Genomic DNA, 22,965 nt, shown 5'->3' on the forward strand with positions numbered 1-22,965 from the left:
TGTGTGTGTGTGTGTGTGTGTGTGTGTGTGTGTGTGTGTGTGTGTGTGTGTGTGTTTGTTTGTGTGGTGTGGTGCTGCGTCTGTCTTTCAAACCATTTGTCCCCCGAGTGACGTTGTGTCGTCCGAGTCTCGACAGATAACTTCCCATGGAGCCTTGCAATGTATTGTTTAGACGTACAGCTTAATCCTGGTCTGTGTCACTGTGTGTGAACCCATGCATCCCAGAGAGAGAATGCAATGACAACTCCCCAACCGCAGCCGTCGGTCTACTGCGCTGGGACTCCCAAGTCTCCGCTCTCTCTCTTTGCCATCCATCTTTCTTTGGTACCCATGCCCTCCCATGCTTTCTCTCTCCGTCTCGTACTGTTTACCTCCGAAATCTGGATTAGTGCAGTGTCTGGACGTCCCATAGCTTTCCCTTCCCCTATATCCCTCCCTGTGTGTGCATGCGTGTGTGTGTGCACTGTGCGTGTTCATTAATGAATTTATTTTATAAGTTATCTAGCAGAGCACAGCCATTAATCCTCTCATGACCTTCTCTCTCTCCACATGCTTGTATGAACTTTCTCTCTCTCTCTCTCTCTCTCTCTCTCTCTCTCTCTCTGGGTGTGCGTCTCTCTCTCTCTGGGTGTAAGTGCTGAAACAAGCATTCGTCTGTCAGTAAAACCCCACAAACTGATAACACTGCAGACACAGACAGAGAGAGAGAGAGAGAAAGAGAGAGAGAGTCGGTCAATACAGAGTGAAAGAAGGACGTCGAGATGAAAACACGTGAGCACACGCATGTACGTAAAGAAAGCTGATGTTTCATCACACTCTATACCAGCAAACATTAATCCAGATATTACCTTATACATTATATTATTTTAGAACGTTTAGTTAAATCATTTTAGCACGAAACAACATCATCGATTGGCTAGTTGATTAACTAAACATTAGAATTGACCAAGTCCATAGATCACAGGTGTGACAGATGGTTTCGCCATAAAACTCATGTATCCCTTGGCGTTGGTGTCAAATCTCATGGCTGTCAACAACTGCGGGCTGGCAGGAGGTCTTCCTCCAAACGCCCCTGTGTATCCTACCTGGGTGGACTGCTGGAGACATTTGAAAACCACAGCGGACTACAATATACTCAATATACTGACCTATCTAATGTTCAATTCATTGCAAACAGAAAAGCCCAACTTGTTTGCGATGGTTTTTGAAAACCGTATAGTATACTAATAGAACCGATCCTATTTGTACAACATGCGTATCCGGGGCTCGCGCTATCCGTGTGCCCGGTGTAGCCGATATCATTGATATATAATGGATCTTTCCAAAACACGCATACGCACGCACGCACGCGTACACACTGACGCGCGTGAAAAGGCTTGGTGTAGCCCGGCGGTTTCAACCATATACTGACCAATATACTATTGAATTCATTGCAAACCGACCACTAGGGGGCGAGCCCAACTTGTTTGCGCCCATACCCATACACAACACCATGCCAACATTCAAAAACTACTTCTTAACACATTAAACGCCCACGTGGTGCCCACGCACCAACTTTGATGTTTACGTGTGCCCACGACGCGTTCGACGCGTTGTACAGTAAACTATACTGTACTGTAGCTACTGCACTTGGCTACCGCGGTGATGAAACCAACTCCATTTCCCAACATGCAGCGCGAAATTACGTCATCCGGACGTGCTGTCTGTCTCGTTGACTTCCTGTTTAGCGGCTGCACAAAAATGTTGTTTTCTCCGGATTCTCTTCCCTTTTTCTTTTTTTTCTCAAAACGGCAGCCTCTTCTACCGGCCGTAACAAAAACACTGTGGCTTAGAATTGATAAAAAACGGTCCTGACTGAAAGAAAAGATTTTCGCGAAATAAACAGGACATACTTGGATTACATTTACTCGGATTACTTTTCTCGCCAGTACTTCGAAGGTAGGTAAAATGGCGGGTTGCGATAGGCACCAGCAAATTAAACGTCGAATAATTCTGTGTTAACTACTTTTTTAACTAATTTTTACACACTAGAAACTCGGGTGGCCGACCGTCTAGTCGGGGACCGGCCTACTCTGGAACAATAGGGAACGAATGCCCCGCCCTTTAATGCAAACCCCATTATACCTGTTGTCATACGACCCGTTTTGACCATCTGTTTGCCTGTGTCCATTTATGCCCATAAATGCCCATATATGGAGATATAGGTTTGTCTGCGTCCATTTTATGCCCATTTATGGAGATCTCTGTATCTGTCTGTCTGTGTCCCTTTTATGCCCGTATATGGAGATCTCTGTATCTGTCTGTCTGTGTCCCTGTATGCCCACTGTGGAGGTATCTGTATCTGTCTGTGTCTCTGACTTGTCCCTTTTGTGCCCATGAGTCAGCTGACTCCCGGTCCCGGTGGGACGAACGGTTCTCGAGATACGCGGGGCACATACGTAACACATTTATAGCCATTATTTAGCTCCTGGCAGCCATCGTGGACACCATCTTGAAAACTATGCCTTTTCGGTGGTTCTTTTTTCCTGAATTATTAGTATGTTGTTTAGCATACCCAATAGTAACAGAATCCATAGATAAATATTTTATCAATTATTTGGAGTTTTAACCATAATACTGATGTATTTAATATTTGATTCATTGCAAACAGACCACTAGGGGGCAAGTCCAACTTGTTTTGCGATTGTTTTTGAAAACGAAATTGATTATTTTTGACCAGTTCAACCCCAGATATGAGGAATAGAGGGGAAATGAGGGAGGGAGGGAAAGATGTGAGGCAAGAAGAGGAGGGAGTAGAATTAATCAGGCAAAGGCTAATGAATAGCACACATTAATATAACACCAAGCCATCTCTGCAGCTCTCCCTCTGATCCCTCCACACACACACACACACACACACACACACACACACACACACACACACACACACACACACACACACACACACACACACACACACACACACACACACACACACACTTGGTGACGTTCAGTGAGGTGGTCGACAGGCCACTTCAGTGTGTGAGAGCAGGCACGTGCACACAGACATCAAAGGGGGCTTGAGCCCCTGCCCTTTTAGCCGTCTGTAAAAAGTGCCCTCTCCAGACCATGAATGCAGTATTTAATATGGTGAAAGACATGCAAATGCCCTTTCCATGCCATAACCTGAAGGCAGCATCTTATGTTAAAAGAATTTCCCGCTCTGTGTAGAATTCCATGCCGCGTGTCACATCTCCACTATTCACTTGATTATGCTTAGTTTAGTGTGGTATCAAGCACTGAAAATAGCCGACCTCCAAGCTTGGATGTCTGCTATTCTCACCAAAAGGCCGTTTTAGATATTACAGCCCCTGCCTCTATAACATTCTCTGCATATCCCTGAGAGAGAGAGAGAGAGAGAGAGAGAGAGAGAGAGAGAGAGAGAGAGAGAGAGAGAGAGAGATGAAGGGAGCAGGTGTCCCCTTTATCCACCTGCCACTTCACTGAACCTCACCGTGAAAGACGAGAGAGAGACAGAGAGACAGAGACAGAGAGACAGAGGGAGAGAGAGACGGTATAAAAAAATCACACCCGTGTGAACTGAGCGGTGGTCGTGGGGAGGGGGGGGGGGGGGGGGGGTGCCTGTGTGTGTGTGTGTGTGTGTGTGTGTGTGTGTGTGTATTGCAGTTGATGCTCAGGGCAGGCTAGACTCAACAGCACCTCTCTGGTCACCCAGGGTACTCAGGCTACACCAGAGGCTACATACAGACAGACCCACACACACCGCCACGTATAGGAGCGTTGTGACCACCGCTCAAAAACGAAAGAGAGACAGACTGAGGGTTGCGCTGCAAGAGCCCTCCCCCACTCTCACCCTGTTTCTCTACATCAGTGCTTCCCTAACTTTTTCATGTATTAAAGGACCCTCAAAATGATATGTATTAGGCTGCAGACCAGGGGGCGTTTTTGTGATGGTTCCATATCTGAAAATGTTCAGGGCCCCAAACTGTACAAGTGTACCAATTTTCACGCTTGTATGAAAAAGTGAACGATTCACCTAAAATCTGCTTATTATCCCCCGGACTAAATCTGACAGTTCATTCTTTGCGGAGGTGGTCAAAGTGCAGAGACACAGGGAGGGGAGGTCTGAACCTCAACACACTGCAACAGCAACAACTTGGATACAGAATAGTGTGTGTGCCGTGTATGTATGTGTGAGTGTGTGATGCAATAGGTAGGACCACTGCAGAGGATGCTCAGACTGTGTGTGAATGGCACAGTGGTGGGCCTATTGTAGTGGGATTACTGTCGTTGGAAGCAGAACGGTGTGACTGCTGCGCACCTGGTGTACGGTATTAACATCACAACTACAATGCTGGCACCACCAACCAACAGACATTTAAAATGCGAGAGAGAGAGAGAGAGAGAGAGAGAAACAGAGAGAGAGAGGTGGGGGGGGGGGGGGGGACCAGAGAGAAGATGAGAGACGGAGAGAGATTCTTTATTCTTGTAACCTCATACACACACGGAAAATACACACTCATCCAGAAAAAAACACACAAAAACACTCCTACAGCATCGACCAGAACCTCCAGTATTATGACAATAGAGAGCTTTCCACGCAGGGCACACAGTCAAAACCCTCAGTGCAGTCAAAACCCTCGGTGTTTGCATTTGTTTTACTCAAAAATAGCAGATCTTCTATTTTTGAATAGCCATAAGTATATGAAATACGTGGTTAAAATTATGGTGAAGCCATTATTAAAAGGATCCCTGACTAATAAGCCTTATATACCTATACCAAGTGGACCTGTGGGACCCGCTGGACACACACGCAACAATAAAACACGCTTTCACAAAAAGTGTGAACTGTGAACACTACTGTACACACACAAAAGCACAGAGTGCACATAAAAAAAACAACAACACAGGTCTCTCTCTCTCTCCAATGACCAAACCACATACATACCGAGCTTTGTGCCCTCCGGCAAAAAAAGAAAAAAATATATAAAAAAAAGAACAAAAGAAAAAAAAATCATCAAGTTGAACTGACGCGCCCAGACAAACCTATTTACCTTTTTTTCGCCTCTCAGTTTCTAAATAACCCTATCTGCTCTAATGCACCGCGTTGCTCCACAAAGTATAATGTGCTGGCCATGCTATTTCAATAAGCAATTTACAGTAAATCTGTTTCCACGTATAAAAAAGGACACTTTGATTCAGCGGTAATGACTTTGCCGGGGGAGAGAGAGAGAGAGAGAGTTAAGGGTCTAAATTACGACATTGCTTTTTACTGTGCTTGTAGGTGTATGTGCACAGGCAGGCGCGTGGGCGCACGCATGCACGCACGCACGCACGCACGCACGCACGCACGCACGCACACACATACAAATGAGTGAAGCCTAATCTATGCGCTGTGGCATGACAGTGTGGCATTGTCGAAATTCGCCGACGTACAAGCACACACCTTCGCGCGACGAGGTATGATTCGGGCATAACACACGCTCACGTGCACACCTGCAAACGAGAGTGCATGCATGGGCAAAAGAACAGAATCGCAAATTCTCCCACGCTACCTCACACACATGCACGCCCACTCGTGCACACACACACGCACACACACACACACACACACACACACACACACACACACACACACACACACACACACACACACACACACACACACACACACACACACACACACACACACACACACACACACACACACACACACACACACACACACACACACAAACTTATGACTTACTATTCCAATATTTATGGCTACTCCCACATACTCATTCTACACTTTTTTTTTGCAATTTCAAGGATCGTTTACCCACCAACCACAAAAAAAACCATTACATCACTTTTACATTACTCACAGCGAGGAATGTGTGTGTGTGTGTGTGTGTGTGTGTGTGTGTGTGTGTGTGTGTGTGTGTGTGTGCGTGCGTGCGTGCGTGCGTGCGTGCGTACGTGTGCGCGTGTGTGTGCGTCCGCCCATAACAGAATACAATATATAGAAAATGTGAGTGCAGGAAATCAGGAATGTGTTTGGGTAAATGAAAATGTGTGTTTGTGTAGGTGTGTATGTGTGTGTGTGTGTGTGTGTGTGTGTGTGTGTGTGTGTGTGTGTGTGTGTGTGTGTGTGTGTGTGTGTGTGTGTGTGTGTGTGTACGTACGTGTGTGCACGTGTGTTAGTATGTGCGTGCGTGCGTGCGCGTGTCCATGTGCACGTGTGAGATGTAATGCGGGTGCCAGGTGCTGCTTGGTTACGAGTGGGTTCTGGGTTGCTATGGAGGGAGGTGAAATGTGCCATGCAGAGGTCAGCCATACTCTCTCTCCCTCTCCCATTCTCTACTTTTTATTACATTTGTTATAAATAGCATTGTTGTCAGGCAGAAACCTTGTATCTCCATGTTTCAACGTGTTCATGTTTTGTTGTAAATTAATGCTCTGCTTCATAACGCAAGAGTGTCGTCTATTTTCACAATTTTAAATTGTTTTTAAATGTCTAAATCCTTCTAAGGTTATTGAAAAACGCATGTTTCTGCGTCAGTGGTTCTCAAACTTTTTTGTCAACCCCCATCTCAAAATATTATGTATCAGGGACCTCCCCAGAAGGAAATATGTACTTGCAAATGTTCGCTTCAAAAAAGATACATTCAAAGATTTGCATAATATGATGGGATAATTTATCCCATCATTCCATGAAGTGGAAAAAGACGGACTCTCTTTTTCCTTTGCACTCCTGCGCCGCGTCTACAGCGTTTCAACAGTGACCAGAGTTTAAACTCTCAGCCAGCGTGCCGGTTTGTGTGTGTGTGTGTGGGGTGTGTGTGTGTGTGTGTGTGTGTGTGTGTGTGTGTGTGTGTGTGTGTGTGTGTGTGTGTGTGTGTGTGTGTGTGTGTGTGTGTGTGTGTGTGCGCATGCGTGCGTGTGTGTGTTTGTCTGTATTATCTGAACCTCTGTGGTCGTCTTGTGTTGTTGATCTGTCCTTGTGCAAAAGCCGCAGTTCATGCGCATTGTGCTTACAAAGACAAACAGAAATCCCGATTGGAACAAACGTGTGTGTGTGTGTGTGTGTGTGTGTGTGTGTGTGTGTGTGTGTGTGTGTGTGTGTGTGTGTGGTCGCGAAAAAAGAAAAAGAGAAAAGAAAGGCAGGCTCTCATATGGCCAAAGAGACACTGGGCATGTGTTTTCCCAAACCAACTCATTAAGCAGCACTCATTAGCGTTAGTGCATACTGTATGTGTGTGTGTGTGTGTGTGTGTTTGTAAGTTGTGTGTGTGTGTGTGTGTGTGTGTGTGTGTGTGTGCGTGCGTGCGTGCGTGCATTGAGACCCTGACCCCGTTTGGAAGTGTTTTGGTAGCTGGCTAATGATTCAGTGTCAGTATGCTAACTTCATCTGCAAGGCCCTTGATCTGGATGTGAATACTGCTTTAATGAAAAGAAAGTAGGACACACACACACACACACACACAACTTACAAACAACACACAACAGGCATAAGATCTCTCTCACGCACGCGCGCGCACACACACACACACACACACACACACACACACACACACACACACACACACACACACACACACACACACACACACACACACACACACACACACACACACACACACACACACACACACACACACACACACACACACACACACACACACACACACACACACAAGCCAACAAGTAACAAGTAGTCGTGTGCATAATAGTCAGACTGGATGGACAGACAGACAGACAGAGTGAGGAGACGTCCAGGGGAATGGGAAAACAGTTGGTGACCCATAGGCTAGCGAACATCGCCATCTAGCGCCCACAAACTAAATGACTTGTATACATCCATGGCAGTGAATGTGTTAAAATGTGCACGCACACAGACACATGCACGCTCACACACACACACACACACACACACACACACACACACACACACACACACACACACACACACACACACACACACACACACACACACACACACACACACACACACACACAGGGATGTAGGGATGTGAGGATAAGCGATATTATTGTTTATCGTGATAAAAAACACTCACGATAATCGCATCGTGGAGAATTAATTTATCGTGAAATCGTCCTCCGTTATGCACTGGGATCAATTTACCTTTTATTTGCCGAGCTGCATATCCGGTACCACTTAAACCCATATTTTAAAAGTACTTCGAATATTCATACTTGATACAGTCTTTTTTTCACTCTATATTAAATGTCTTACTTACTACAAGCTCACAATGCGTTGCAGCGCGTTGTGAGCTTGTAGATCGGCAATTTTTGGCAAATGAGGATATTTTTTGGGTAAATGTTCCGGCCCAGGATAATGGATTTTTATTATCACGATAATATCGTAAATCACAATTTCTTTTGTCACAATAATCGTGATATGAAATCCGTCCCATCCCTAACACACACACACAGAGGGAGTGTGTTTCTAGGGCTGTCACGATTATGACATTTTACATGACGATTAATTTTCTCTCAAATAACTGCGATTAACGATTTAATTGTGTTTTTGTCGTTGATAATTACATTTCTGTTTGGCTTTTAGGCTTTGAAGTTACACATGGTAGATATGACACATAAGCTAAATATACAAAGAAATTACTGACATATTTGACAACTTTATACTTAAAAAAGAACGTCGATGCGACGCTTTGTGAGCTTGTAGATCGGCTATTTCCACTATTTTTGACATGGAAACGATTATGACGATTATGAAAAATAATCACGATTATGTAAAATAATCACGATTAGACGATTATGTAATAATTGTGACAGCCCTATGTGTTTCTAACCTGGCATTGAAGGTGTGTTGTCCGGTCGGTGGCTCCGTCCCTCCAGTCTTCTCGGCGGCGGGACTGGCGGCCTGCAGAGAACACACAACAACACAACATCCCTTAAAACTAGACAGGTGCAATTCTGGGAAATAGAGGGTATGTGCGTGACATCATCATCATATTATTATATTACGGAAGTTAGGCAGGAATGCCTACTGTGTGGCAAAAAAAGAGCTTTGGTGTAGAGTGGAAAAAGAGCAGAACAAGTACAGAGTGAAAGGTAAAGTTTATTAAGTATTGACGGTTCAAGTGGTTACATATCTGAAAACACAAATTGACATGAATTCAAAATACACTGATGATCGTGCTGTGAAACGATGAAACTATATGGAATCTATGAACAGGTTGTGGGGGTCCCTGCTTCATCTCTCTCTCAACTAAGGGGTCCTTGGCCTGAATACGTTGAAGACCCCTGGTCTAGTTACCTATAGCTACCACACTAACTAGTAGAACAATAGTCTGGTTGCCTATATAGCAACAACACTAATTAACACGTTGCAAGCCGCGGCAGAACCCTCTGAACAGAGGTAGCGCCGAAGAAATAAGCCATTTATTTACAAACATGTTTTAAAAAAACAAAGCCCACATGATAACAACACGTACTGGAGTGCTCGACACAGCGTACATATTCATCCTGCAGAGGTCGGCGATCTTACTTTGGCGAGGCGGAGGGGAGATCAATTCCATTCGTTTACGTGCGGCGAAGCAGGGAAAGGAGCGATAGAGAAGCGGCGCCCGAACGTGATTGAAACCGCGATCCACGAACAGAGACAAAGACCAGCCATCTTGTTTGAGCTTCTTGCTGAGTTTCAACACTGGGGAGAGGATGAGGCTCCTCCTGGCCAGCCATCCATCCAGAATGTGAGTCAACGGCGTGGCCTGCTGGATATTAGGAGTATCACACCCAGCACCAGAAAATGACTGTCAGAGCATATTAACCCTTTCAGATCGCTCCAAAAAGACACAGAGAAGAATTTCCGATGTTTTTTTTTTTTTTATTATAATTTATATCAAAAGTCCGGGAATAGACGGCGTGGCTGATGGGACCCAGTAGGAAGTCCGAGGGAGTACGGCCAGGCTTAGAAGGTGTTAAGACCTGAGGCAGAGTCTACAAAATGGCTTCTAAATAAGTAGTTCTCACACTTTTTGGGGGCCAAGGACCCCCAAATTGATATCAAATTGGCCGCGGAGAAAAGTGGGATTTTTTCCCCCACTTTTTCCTTCCTTTAGTTTGGACCTGTGTTTAATTGACAAATAGAAGATTCTGGCACATCCAATCGTACTGGAACATTTTACTGTACAATCGCAACATACTAATACTCAACATGTGACACGGCGTGTGCGTGCGTGCGTGCATGTATTTGTGTGTGTGTGTGTGTGTGTGTGTGTGTGTGTGTGTGTGTGTGTGTGTGCGTGTGTGTGTGTAACTAAACTTGAGGTCCATGGGGAGTAACTGCAGTGCAACCACACAAGGCTCTAATGGACTTACACTCACACACACACACAGAGAGAGAGAGAGGTCAACAGAGATCAATGGTAGCAGTAGGCACTAATGGACTGCTACCATGACCCTTCACCTCTGACCTCTCACCCTTCTGACACATGACCCACACCACCTGTCAGCTAGAGACAGGGAGCGACGGAGAGACAAGAGAAGAGAAAGACAAAGACTAGACGGGAAAAAAATGGACATGCCTGGTATATGAAGAGAAGTAGGGAAGAATGGAGATGATAATAGAATGAGAGGAGAGGATAACACCCTGGTTCTCCGTCCACAGGTTGAGAACCAGTAAAGTTACAAGACCTTTTACCTAAAGATAAAATAAAAAAATCCTAGTGTGTGTGAAGTGAGCTGTGCTATTTATGAGTTAATTTCATTAAGCGTGTGACTCTGGGCGTAGTGAGCTTGTAAGTCGGCTATTTTCACTATATCTGTGGGTCAAACTAAAGGTAATGCCTCAACTCCTACAATTCCAAGTGCTTGTCAGGGTGGCGGGTCCCCAGTTCAAACATGATTATTATGGGGCGTCACCAGTTCAAACATGATTTTTTGGGGGGTCGCCAGTTCAAACATAATTATTTTGGGGGGGTCACCGGTTCAAATATGATTATTTTGGCGGGTCAGAAAAGATTGAGAACCACTGGTTTACCGGGTGGCGTGAGGTGTGCCTGACAGGTCCACAGATGGACACACAGATTAGGACACAACAGCTAGGAAATCAATTAGCCGTCCAGCCACAGATCCCACCCTGTGTGAGCTTAATTACTGAAGGGTTGACAGGCCGCATTAATGGGCCAAACCACTTTGTCATAAACAACAGACAACAGTGCACTAATTAATTGGAAGTCATATGTTACTTAACTGTATGTCTGCTTTAATAGCTGTATTAATGTTCCTTAGAAGCCGCCATGCCAAGACCATTAAAGCCAACACGGTCCAGTGTGTACATATTATCCACAAGTAATATGTGTACATATTACTTACAGCCGTTATTGGGCCACTCAAACCAAACACGAGATCAATATGTTATTTGTTAATACAAGCTTTAATTAACAGTAGATCTTACTCCCAAGCAGGCCTGTAATGTCATCATTTTAGGGTCACTTTGTCTTTGGTTTTGTCCATTTTCTGCTGGCACAAAAGCCAAATGCCAGAGGAGAAAGTGGTACAGTCATTAAGTCAGGCATTAAGTCCACTGTGGCCTCAGGGCATGCCATTTTTTGAGGGGCACAAGGCCAAACTGAGGAGCAACGATGGCCATGGCCTTCGTGGCCTCCCTGAAATTCCTGCTCTGCTGCCAAATGTCAAAACCTCAAGTTAAAAGCACTGTTATGCATTGCATTTACTTATATCAAGCACAGCACAGAGATGTGAGAATATTTGTGTTTGTTACTCCCTTGTTATTATTGATGATGATGAAATATGAAGAACACTGATTTACTCAGCATCACATAACTAAAACAGCTCTGACACAGTGGTAGTGGTTGATCAAACTGTGAGAGACATCATCATGATCAATATCTGTCAGAACAGTTAATATAATATCTTTGCCTCGTGAAACCTCATATAGTATGTTCAAAACAGTCACTTTTCAGGATTCCATTAAAAATGTATCATTTTTGCAACTTTTTGGGACACTATAATTTGACGAAGCATGGCATTAATTTACGTAGATAAGCAAAACTATGGATATAAGAGTCCCCCCCCCCCCCTTCCCTTTGTTGTACTATTGATAGATATCAGTAGGACAGTGGAGGTTAAAGAGGAAACCGGGGAAAGAGTCGGGTGGTGACACGTACTGTAGCAAAGATCCATCGCGATCGGCAATCAAACCCGGGACTTTGCATAAGCCTGTATGGTCATCGAGGGTAGGCAAGTGCTACGGTAAGTGATATGGGCTAAGGCGGAGTCTGAAGAGGTGAGTCTTCAGGCCACGGCAGAAGCTATAGGGAGTGAGTCAGCAGTTCTAATTGCAACGGGGAGTTTATTCCACAGTTTGGGGGCCAGGAGGGAGAATAGTCTGACTACTAGGCCACCACTAGGCCACCACCACCCCAAGATAAGAGTTTCCTGACCGACACAGCAACCACATAAACTGCATAAACTACTTGGACAAACTTGGCTTGGAGAGCAACGCCATGGGTCTTAACTCTTTGAGCGCCAGCGCCCTCTAGGGGCCAAAGAATGCCAGCGCATCTCTCATAGGCGAGCGCTTTAGCTTCCAGGACTTCAGCTTCCAGGACCTGACGTTCTCACGTTCATGCACGGCATGGAAATGTCCCGGATGAAGATGCTAACAGAATGGCTATTCCCATTTTGTCATCTAAAAGATCATTTTTGGGCGATTTCGCCGTAAATAAACCTCGCGCCGCTTTCCTAAAACACAAAAAAGAGATATAAGCCTTTAAAGATGCGGTCTTTCATTGGATTAGGCCGAGATTGGCGATTGCGTTCGCAAATTACGGCCGGCCGGGACGTTGTTAGCTTTCGGCTAGTAGCTACAAAAATCAAGCCAGGCTTCAGAAGGCCTCTTATCATTTTATTCATTTAATTAAATAAAGCCGAACTACTTCGGGATCGGCACACTCGTGTACTCATCGGAAGCGGCGCCGAACATCGGGTGAACATTGGGGAGCTCAAAAATGTATTTTAAACCATTTTTAATGGAATATATCGTCGGACAGAGTAGAATGGCTAGCTGGCTAGCGGCTAGCGAGCCAGGACCACCCACGACTCTACAAGCAGCTCGGGGTAAGTGAATTAATAAAAAAAAGATTGTATTGGATTGAAATAAAGCCGAACTAGTTCGGGATCGGCACCAGATGAGTTAATGGGTAATGCAATTAGCTGAAGCTTCCTATTATCTGAAATCATAAGAGCTCATCAGTCTAATGAACATGTGCAGCATGGTGCAGACCCTTCACACTGCATGCTGTGCCTCAGGACGACCGTTCCATCTACATTGAAGAGCATGAAAGACCCTCTCCAAAAGCTAACACGGTGGGCATATCCCCACTTAAACCCACTGATGGATGGCCCTACCTTTGAATAATGATGCTTGTAATAAATGGGCCTCACTAGCATCTATTCATTTCAGTCCAATCTAATTATTGCCCAAAGCGAATAAAAAGACCAAACTATTAGCGATATTACTAATTACTGAATAACCAATCAAGCTAAGTGTTCCCTGAAAAATGCTGCCGAAGCGCGCATGATGAATCGAAGAGAATGCATGTTGGAATATGCGTGTTCGTGTGTGTCTGTGTGCGTGTGTGTGCCTGTGTGCGTGTGTGTGTGCACTGTAGGGTGTTTATGTATGCAATGAATCCAAAGGAATGCATATTGCAGTGTGTGTGTGTGTGTGTGTGTGTGTGTGTGTGTGTGTGTGTGTGTGTGTGTGTGTGTGTGTGTGTGTGTGTGTATGTGTGTGTGTGTGTGTGTGTGTGTGTGTGTGTGCTATTATTCCTGGGGTCCACACAGCACAACAAACATACAAAAATTAAAACAAGTTTACAGAGAGCATAACAATTAAATGGTAAATGGTGCATTTATATAGCGCCTTTCTCCAAGGCGCATTACAGAGATTGTGCATTACATTCCCCCATTCACACACACATTCATACACCGATGGCGGATGAAACCATGCAAGGCCAACCTGCTCACCGGGATCAACTAGGTGTTCAGAGTCTTGCTCAAGGACTCTTCCTCTTCGACACCAACTCTGTCCGGGGGAGCCTGGGAACGAACTGGGAAACTTTCGGGAACCCTCCGAGTTCTAATGACGGTTTCTCTACCCCTGAGCCACTGCCGATACAAATACAACTCTGTCTCTGACTGCCCTACCCTTCTGCCAGTCGGAGGATCATCAGTGTAAGATAGTGAATGAGCAAGTACTTCCTGACAATGATGAGATTAAAGGATATTATTTAATTGCATTGCTGGGCGCGTTGGTTAATTTTACAACATTGTCGGATACTCCTGGAGAACAACAATGGGTCAGATCTTATCGGAAAGATTGTCAGTAAAGCTATAAAACACTCTACTTTGATTCATACAGTTTACTTTAGGACGCCAAGGACATGCTGCAGCACATTTCTGACAGCAACGACATCTTAGGAGCTCACTTCAGCCTTGTCCTTAAACTGCACTTGCATTTGAAGCCAACCTCAAAGTCAGAAGCGTTTCACTTTTGTTCCTGAAAGCACAACATGTGCTCATCTCCGGTATTAACAGAGGAGAACAGTGGAGAAAGACAGAGAGAGGGGGGAGAGAGAGAGAGAGAACCTGGTTTGATTTGTCATTTGTCATATAGTTTAGTACCCGTCGTGTTCTTTTTATGGGCTAATGAATAGGTGTTCAGCTCTTTACAGGGTGATCGGCTCACATATTACTCAGCCGAGAATTCAAGTAGGCATGGGCGAACTTGCACACACACACACATCCATACACACACACACACGCAAGCACGCACTCGCAAGCACACACACCTTCGTGAACAAATGCAGGGGCCCAATGGGACACAAAAATACATACATGAAACACACACACACACACACACACACACACACACACACACACACACACACACACACACACACACACACACACACACACACACACACACACACACACACACACACACACACACACACACACACACACACACACACAAGCGCACACACAAACAGGGGAAAAAACACCTCAGGTGTACAATGATAAATAGGTGCTGTGTTGCCTTATTAGCCCCAGTTGGATTCCTGGCAGGAGAAAATACTCCCAGCCTAATTAACACATTGTAACTAACCTGTCTGTGTGTGTGTGTGTGTGTGTGTGTGTGTGTGTGTGTGTATGTGTGTGTGTGTGTGTGTGTGTGTGTGTGTGTGTGTGTGTGTGTGTGTGTGTGTGTGTGTGTGTGTGTGTGTGTGTGTGTGTGTGTGTGTGTGTGTGTGTGTGCGCGCGATGATGAAGATGCGTGTTCTTATTCCTATGGTCATGGCAAGATGGGGGGAGGAGAAAAAAGAGGACAAGAGATCCATCTAGGGATGGGACGATGTGAACATTTTATGTCATGATTATTGTGACCAAAGAAATCACGATTTACGATATTATTGCGATAATCAAAATCCATTATCCTGTGGCAGAACATTTGCCAAAAATAAAATAGCAGATCTACAAGCTCAAGTGTTGTGATCTGTGGCATTCATAATAATAATAATAAACCTTATTTGTATAGCACTTTTTAAGAACAGAGTCACTAAGTGCTTGACAGAAGAATCAATCAGAATCAATCAGTTTTGAATAGAAACTGTGGAAAACTGTGCGATCGAATGGACCAAAAGACCAAGTAAGAACAAGTAAGTATGGGAGGAGGAGGAGGGGAGAGAATGACTACCAGGGAAGTACTCTCTCACTCTCTGTTCCCTTCATCGCTCTCTTCAAAAGGGCAAGTGACAATTTGAACAATTACCCAGCGCCATTACCTCCCTCTGAACCTAGCTAGCATGGAAGAGACTGCTCTGTGTGCGCGTGCACGTTAGAGAGAGATAGCAAGAGAGAGAGAGAGAGAGAGAGAGAGACACCAACAGAGGAAATGGTGTACATGGAGTTATTTTATTTTTTTGTGTCACACAGAGTAATTTACCACTATGACTCTCTGGCAGAGACTAGAGGAGCCGGTTGGAGAGAGAGAGAGAGAGAGACAGAGAGACAGACAGACAGACAGACAGACAGACAGACAAACGAAGAAAGAAACCCAGAATGACAGTGAGTTGTTTTCTTTTTTTTTTTTTCATTTGACACAGTAATGACTCCTTTGAACCATGTCATTTTCGACATCTCCATTTAAACAGCGTCTCCTTGATCTCGCCCCTCCACTTCTCCATTAAAGAATCATCAGTGTTAGTCAGATAACTGCCCCGACTTTCAAGTCAAGTTCTATGGTCTACGTCCAACTATTGATTTTGTTTTCATTGAATACAGATGTGCCATTTCAAAACTTTACACATCCTTCCATTGGCAGGACAGTATGTTTTCAGAGGATTTGCAGAACATTGATTGAGCTTGTAGATCAGATATTTTTGCTATTTATATGACCTTCTCTAACTTTCAAAGTTTAAATTTAAATATGAAGATGGATTCTGCTTTTCAATGGTAATGGAGTGGTGTCTTGACATCTTCGAGTATCTACCTAAAGTGAGAAAACAAGTGGAGGCCATCATAGTCAGTCACGGTGAAGTCCTATCACTGTGACTGACTGGTCTAGATCGACCAATCAGTGAACGGGGTGATGGGCCGATCTGTCTGAAAGTAAAAACAGAGAGATGTGTCGGGGTTCGCGGTGGATAGCTCTTCACCGAGAGTAATGACGTAATGTTGTAGTTTTATGACTTAAAAAGACAACACCGCAGTGGATAGCTTATCACCACGGTGCCTACTATGATAGGGGCTTTATGGCCTCCTCCATGCCCAGCTTCCCTTCCCCGAACACAGGCCCATAGGCTCTATGCACAGCAGCTGTATGGGTTTTACCCAATGACACTAATGAAGGCTCTGTTCCATGATGGTCAAACAGAGTCAGGGTGCTGCTGATATTGAGCATGTTGGCTCACTGGAAACATTCTCAGGGTTCCTTGAGGGGGTTCCAAATGGACCCTTACGGGTGTGTAACTCTGAGCGTTACGGAGGTCCTTGAATTAAAGTTTTGAGAACCACTGTGCTACACTAAATGTATAGCCTTCAATAGTACCATTGGTAAGACCTGTGAGGGAAGTAAGGAAGAGGCCCAATGTCTTTCCAATGCGGCTGCTGTGTATGGATGGAGCCTATTTTTGTTCAAGCATAGACGCTCGACAAAGCCGGATGCAGCACGGTGTGTTCGAACCCACGAAGAGCCCACAAAGAGCCCAAGCTATTGATCGAATGCTTTTGTTAGCAGTTTGAAATGGTACAGCAGTACAGTAAAGCCCGGCCTACAAGGACCACTGGGGTCTCCCCGATTTGTTCAGTTTGAAAACCAGTAGCTAAGGTAATACCATCAAGAAACGTGCCCTACGCATGCATACCTACACATAATGTTAGTAACATGCACTACAGGTTTTTTTTTTGTGTTGAGTGGAGAGCATTTAAAGATGTATTGCAGGGTTTCCTGGAGGAGAAGCTTCAAGTTGAATGCAATCCATCTTGGTAAGGTTTTTTTAACCCCGGCGCGTAAAGGAACCCAAGGAGCGTGCACCTATGCAGACCGTGGCGCGACAAAAGAGATCGACTCCCCAGCTGGTGTTATTGTGATGTGATCACGTGTGCACCCAGGCATGCAGGTTCACACACACACACACACACACACACACACACACACACACACACACACACACACACACACACACACACACACACACACACACACACACACACAGTCTGGACAGGCCTTAACGTGTAAATGACACCAGGTGATATTTCACATTGGCAGCCGTAAGGATTGATAGCGTGGTGAAAACAGAGCTGGGATGTTAAGGACGGCGAGCGCGGCGCTCAGAACTCCAAACCAGACCACATTCCAGAGCTTTGTCTTACAACAGGGCCCAGAGAGGAGATCACATGGCAGCGACAGGCGCCCGGCCGATAAGCGTATCAATTCTCCTCAAGAAGGAAGTTTCATATGTGTTGAACACTTGTTTCCTAAACCAACCCGGACCCCCATGGGGGGCGGGGGAGTAAAAAAAAAAAAATCATTTTGAGTGTCCCTCAAAATGATTTTGAGGGAGTCCCCCAGATGTTTAGCTTTAATGTGCGACATTGTTTTCTCACTTGGCAGTACAAAACCAAGCCAACATATAAGTGTGTACAGGTGTCTCCGCACATTTCTAAAGTGACATTTTAAGGAATTGTAAGACTGTTTTAATAACTCTAAAATAAAATACATAAACTAATAATAAGACCATTACTACGTCAAAAGTAACCAACAAACTATACTATATAAAATTGACTAACACTGGCCATATTGTCAAATATTACCTGCTTTAACTGTTCTGCTGCTGTTGACGGCGCTCACCGTCATTGAAAGGGTTAATACCATGGCGCCGTTGACGGTGAGGACTGTGAATCTTACTGTATATACAGTAAAGATATTATTACTTACTGTACGTCGCTCCGGTCCCGCCCGCATCGGTAATGTCGGCGATTTGTTTACAACGCACGTTGGGCGTGCACGCGAAGTGAAGCTCCTCAATGTTAAGTCAATGGAGAGGCCCATAAAGAAACTTCATTTAAACAAAATAGCCATTTTGAGACATTTTGCAGCAGATCTAAATGTAAACAAGGCACAAGGCAGGGCGCAGCCATCTTCCTCTTCTTGTCCCACACTAGTGGCGTTTCCATAAACTTAATCGAATTAGGGAAGCGTATTATCAGAAATACGCATTAAGACAAAGCGAATTTAGCATGTTTCCATTTGCGGGTGTCATTCGAATTAGCGACGTCGCAAGAGTTGATCGGGCTGATTTTTATCAGACCGAACCTGAGCACTGCACCGTCTGCACGTCTGACTGCTGTGCCTCGGTCGCTGTCTAGTAGTGGGAAGAAGGTGTTATCATCATCATGGCCCCAAATAACTTTTAAATACAATTGGCGACGAGTCTCTTACGAAATTGGCAAGAGTTCCTCTCAATACATAAAGCTACCGGTTCACCGGGAAAACCGCGGTCGCGTCGCTGCAGTTGCACAGTGCAAGTTTTAGCGTCCTCTGGAAGGTCAGGTGGCCGATCTGCAAGCTCTCAACGCGGCGCGGAGACGTGGATGTGAGCTGCAGCAGCTGCTGTGCCTGTGAGCTTGTAGATTGGGCACGTCAGGCACGCAACACCGTGGGATGAGGAAGGGTTTGCTCGCCACCGATGGCTTGAGGTGAAAACGGGAGGAATTTACACACGAACAAACAAACAACAGGTTTGTTTTGTGGGCTAACGCTATACCATGGACAAAGCGGCAGGGGATGAGGAAATGGACCTAGAACGTCATAATCTATTCGCATGTATTGTCTGACCCGTTTCCATTCACTTAAGCGCATTTAGTTTATTCGATAAAGGCTCAAAATCCTCCTCCTCCAAGCGGATAACTTTTTTTGCGGATAATGAAAGTTTATTCGCATTTTGAAGTGTTTCCATAAAAACATTTTGCGATTAAGCCGTTAATGCGCAAAAAGTGGCTTTATGGAAACGCCACTAATGTCATGTGACTAGATGACGTAATCATTGCCGTCAAGTGATAATCCAAAAAAACAAAAACAACCCCCTTCCAGCCCTTCAAAATAATAGCGGCGGCCTATGGAGGAAACGGCGTGGCACCGAGGCACCAAGCAACCTTCAGATTAAGAGGCACTAATTGTGTTAAATAACATATCTCGCAATGCGAGGCCTTGTAGTTCGGCTGTTTTCAAAATGTATCTGTGGAACAGAGTCAAGCTAAATTGAATGCCGCAACTCCTACCATTCCATTAAGTGCTTGTCAGGGTGGGGGCTGGTCCCCAGTTTATTATTCCCCCTGATTATTTTGGGGTCCCCAGGTTCAAATAGGATATTTTGGGGAGTCACGGACTGAAAAGGTTGAGAACCCTTGTCCTGAATTAGGTTTAGCAGGCCATGAGTTGTCCTAAACTAGGTTCAGCAGGCCATGAGTTGTCCTAAACTAGGTTCAGCAGGCCATGAGTTGTCCTAAACTAGGTTTAGCAGGCCATGAGTTGTCCTAAACTAGGTTCAGCAGGCCATGAGTTGTCCTAAACTAGGTTTAGCAGGCCATGAGTTGTCCTAAACTAGGTTCAGCAGGCCATGAGTTGTCCTAAACTAGGTTTAGCAGGCCATGAGTTGTCCTAAACTAGGTTCAGCAGGCCATGAGTTGTCCTAAACTAGGTTCAGCAGGCCATGAGTTGTCCTAAACTAGGTTTAGCAGGCCATGAGTTGTCCTAAACTAGGTTCAGCAGGCCATGAGTTGTCCTAAACTAGGTTTAGCAGGCCATGAGTTGTCCTAAACTAGGTTCAGCAGGCCATGAGTTGTCCTAAACTAGGTTCAGCAGGCCATGAGTTGTCCTAAACTAGGTTTAGCAGGCCATGAGTTGTCCTAAACTAGGTTCAGCAGGCCATGAGTTGTCCTAAACTAGGTTCAGCAGGCCATGAGTTGTCCTAAACTAGGTTTAGCAGGCCACACGTTGCAGAGAAGAACCTCTGCTCTGTGGTGCAGTGGAAAGCAGGACCAAAGAGGAGACGAGGAATCACGTGGTTGACCTTTAAAAGTCCTGTACGGTGCAAGACAATGACACAAAACAAACAAGTCTCGTTCCTCAATATGAATCATGTATTGCATGTTTAATCTCTTAAGCCCCAGCATATTTCTTTTAATGTCTTTTGTTGTATTCAATTATTTGTTTATGTTAATTTATTTTATATACTGTATATATGTTTTGACTATAATAAAATTGGGAAGTTTGTTTGAAAGTGGTTTGATGAGTATGTATGGAGCATATATAGCCTATAAGCTATATGAAACAGCGATATAGTTTGTTCTCATTCTCCCCATAGCCTTAACTGTGTGACACACATAAATATTGATTAATGATTTATCTTGTATGATTATTTGATTATTGTGTCTACTCTATATTGTCTCCATTGTGTCTATGTAGAGTATGCCTTTATTTTGTTCTAAGCTGTCATTGTCCCCTAAGTATATGAGAGAGATGAGCAGACTGTGTTATCTACTAAGCACACTGTCCTCTGTGTATTTACACTCCAAGATAACACTGAGCTAATGTGCTCAGTGTTATCTTGGAGTGTAAATACACAGAGGACAGTGTGCTTAGTAGATAACACAGTCCTGCTCTCTCTCTCTATATAGGGGACAATGACAGTGACCAAAATAACTGTAAAGACACACATGTGAATGCACACACACACACACACACACACACACACACACACACACACACACACACACACACACACACACACACACACACACACACACACACACACACACACACACACACACACACACACACACACACACACACACACACACACACACACACACACACACACACACACACGCGAATGCGAGCAGGCAAACATAAAACAGGGTGGGTCAAGGTGTTTGGTCAAAGTGAAATCCCGGCGCCTGACTTAACAAATCAGTAAGGGATTCAAACTGCCCAATCGGGAAGGAGCTATTTGATGACCTCAAGGGATTGGCCATCATGGTTCTATCCGTACGCTCTCAGAGTTAAATGAACACTGAGGACTGCAGTGATGTCATTACGTGCGCATCCCGCATCAAAAACTCATTCAAGTCGCCCAGGGACTCATTCATGTCATGGTCCTGGGGTCCCGGGGATGCGCCTCCATTGGAGTCCATGTTAAAATAATTTACCGGGTCACGGTAAAAGAAAAACATTTTAAAATTCCACAGACACCACCATTGTTCATGGGTGAAAGCATCCTACTTTACCCTACGTTAACACAAATAGAATCCATGTAGAAAGTCTTAAACAGGCGATAGAAACGTCAATGTTTTGATTCCACCGACGTCCGATGCCATTTTGCGCGCCCGAATTCATTAGCACATGTTTTAGTAGTTTTAGTAGTTCTAAGTTCAAACATTAGCCAAATTGTAAAATAAATATAAGAAATAGGCAAACATTTTGAAAATAGCCGATCTACAAGCTCACAGCGCTCGAAAACATTGTATTGAGGACTCATAAAACTTTTCTGGGACCCATTTGAATGGCCACCTGTGGGTCCCGGGACCCATTACATTGAAAACCTAGTAACATCACTGGGACTGTACAGTGTCTAACAGCTAGTTAAATGAACACTGAGGACTGTACAGTGTCTAACAGCTAGTTAAATGAACACTGAGGACTGTACAGTGTCTAACAGCTAGTTAAATGAACACTGAGGACTGTACAGTGTCTAACAGCTAGTTGGATCAGGAGGTAAAAGGGTGTTCAAGGTAAGAACAGTCTAACGGTACATACAGTACCGTACAAGCACATGATGGACATAACATCAGAAAACGGAAAACAACAGAAAGAGCGCAACGGGGAGAAGGAGAAGAGGACCCCCCAAGGGGTCCTTGGGGGGGTATACTTTGCGTATACTTTTTTTATACTTTGGCTATTCAAAAATAGCAGATCTAAAAGCTATGAGCTTATAGATCTGCTATTTTAGAAATAGAGATGCTCCGATTGAACGGTGAGTGATCGCGATCGGCCGATAATGCCTCTATCGGCTTAGATCGGTATCGGCTTTGCCGATCTACAAGCTAGATCAGCTATTTTCACAATATTTATCAGTGGGACTGAATGTAACCTCAGCTTCAACTCCTACAATTTGAATTGGATACTAAAGGACCTCAGCCTGCAATCTCCTAATGCAGGGGTCTTCAACAGGGGGTCCGCGACCCCTAGGGGGTCCGCGGAGGTACTGCAGGGGGTCCGCGAAATTATTGGTAAAAAAAAAAAAAAAAAAAAAAAAGATTTCAAAAACATTTTTTTTTCTTTTTTTCTTTTTTTTTACATTTATGTTAAAAAAAATCATGATTTTATCCATTTTGAATAGCTTGAATACA

The 22,965-nt window shown here is 44.5% G+C and overlaps 1 protein-coding gene across 3 annotated transcripts in view; it reads right to left on the reverse strand.

Annotated features, from left to right (window-relative positions):
* The window catches only part of LOC308308046 (partitioning defective 3 homolog B-like), a 438,220-nt gene that overhangs the window by 311,072 nt on the left and 104,183 nt on the right, over positions 1–22,965 (reverse strand). For all 3 annotated transcript variants that reach the window (XM_080753415.1, XM_080753414.1, XM_080753413.1), the window contains exon 5: positions 8,817–8,887. In XM_080753415.1, the coding sequence (XP_080609541.1) occupies positions 8,817–8,887 (71 nt within the window). The remainder of the gene's footprint in view (positions 1–8,816; positions 8,888–22,965) is intronic.

The sequence above is a fragment of the Nannobrachium achirus genome, assembly GCF_963921795.1.
Source record: "Nannobrachium achirus genome assembly, chromosome: 22".
In the NCBI taxonomy this organism is placed as follows: domain Eukaryota; kingdom Metazoa; phylum Chordata; class Actinopteri; order Myctophiformes; family Myctophidae; genus Nannobrachium; species Nannobrachium achirus.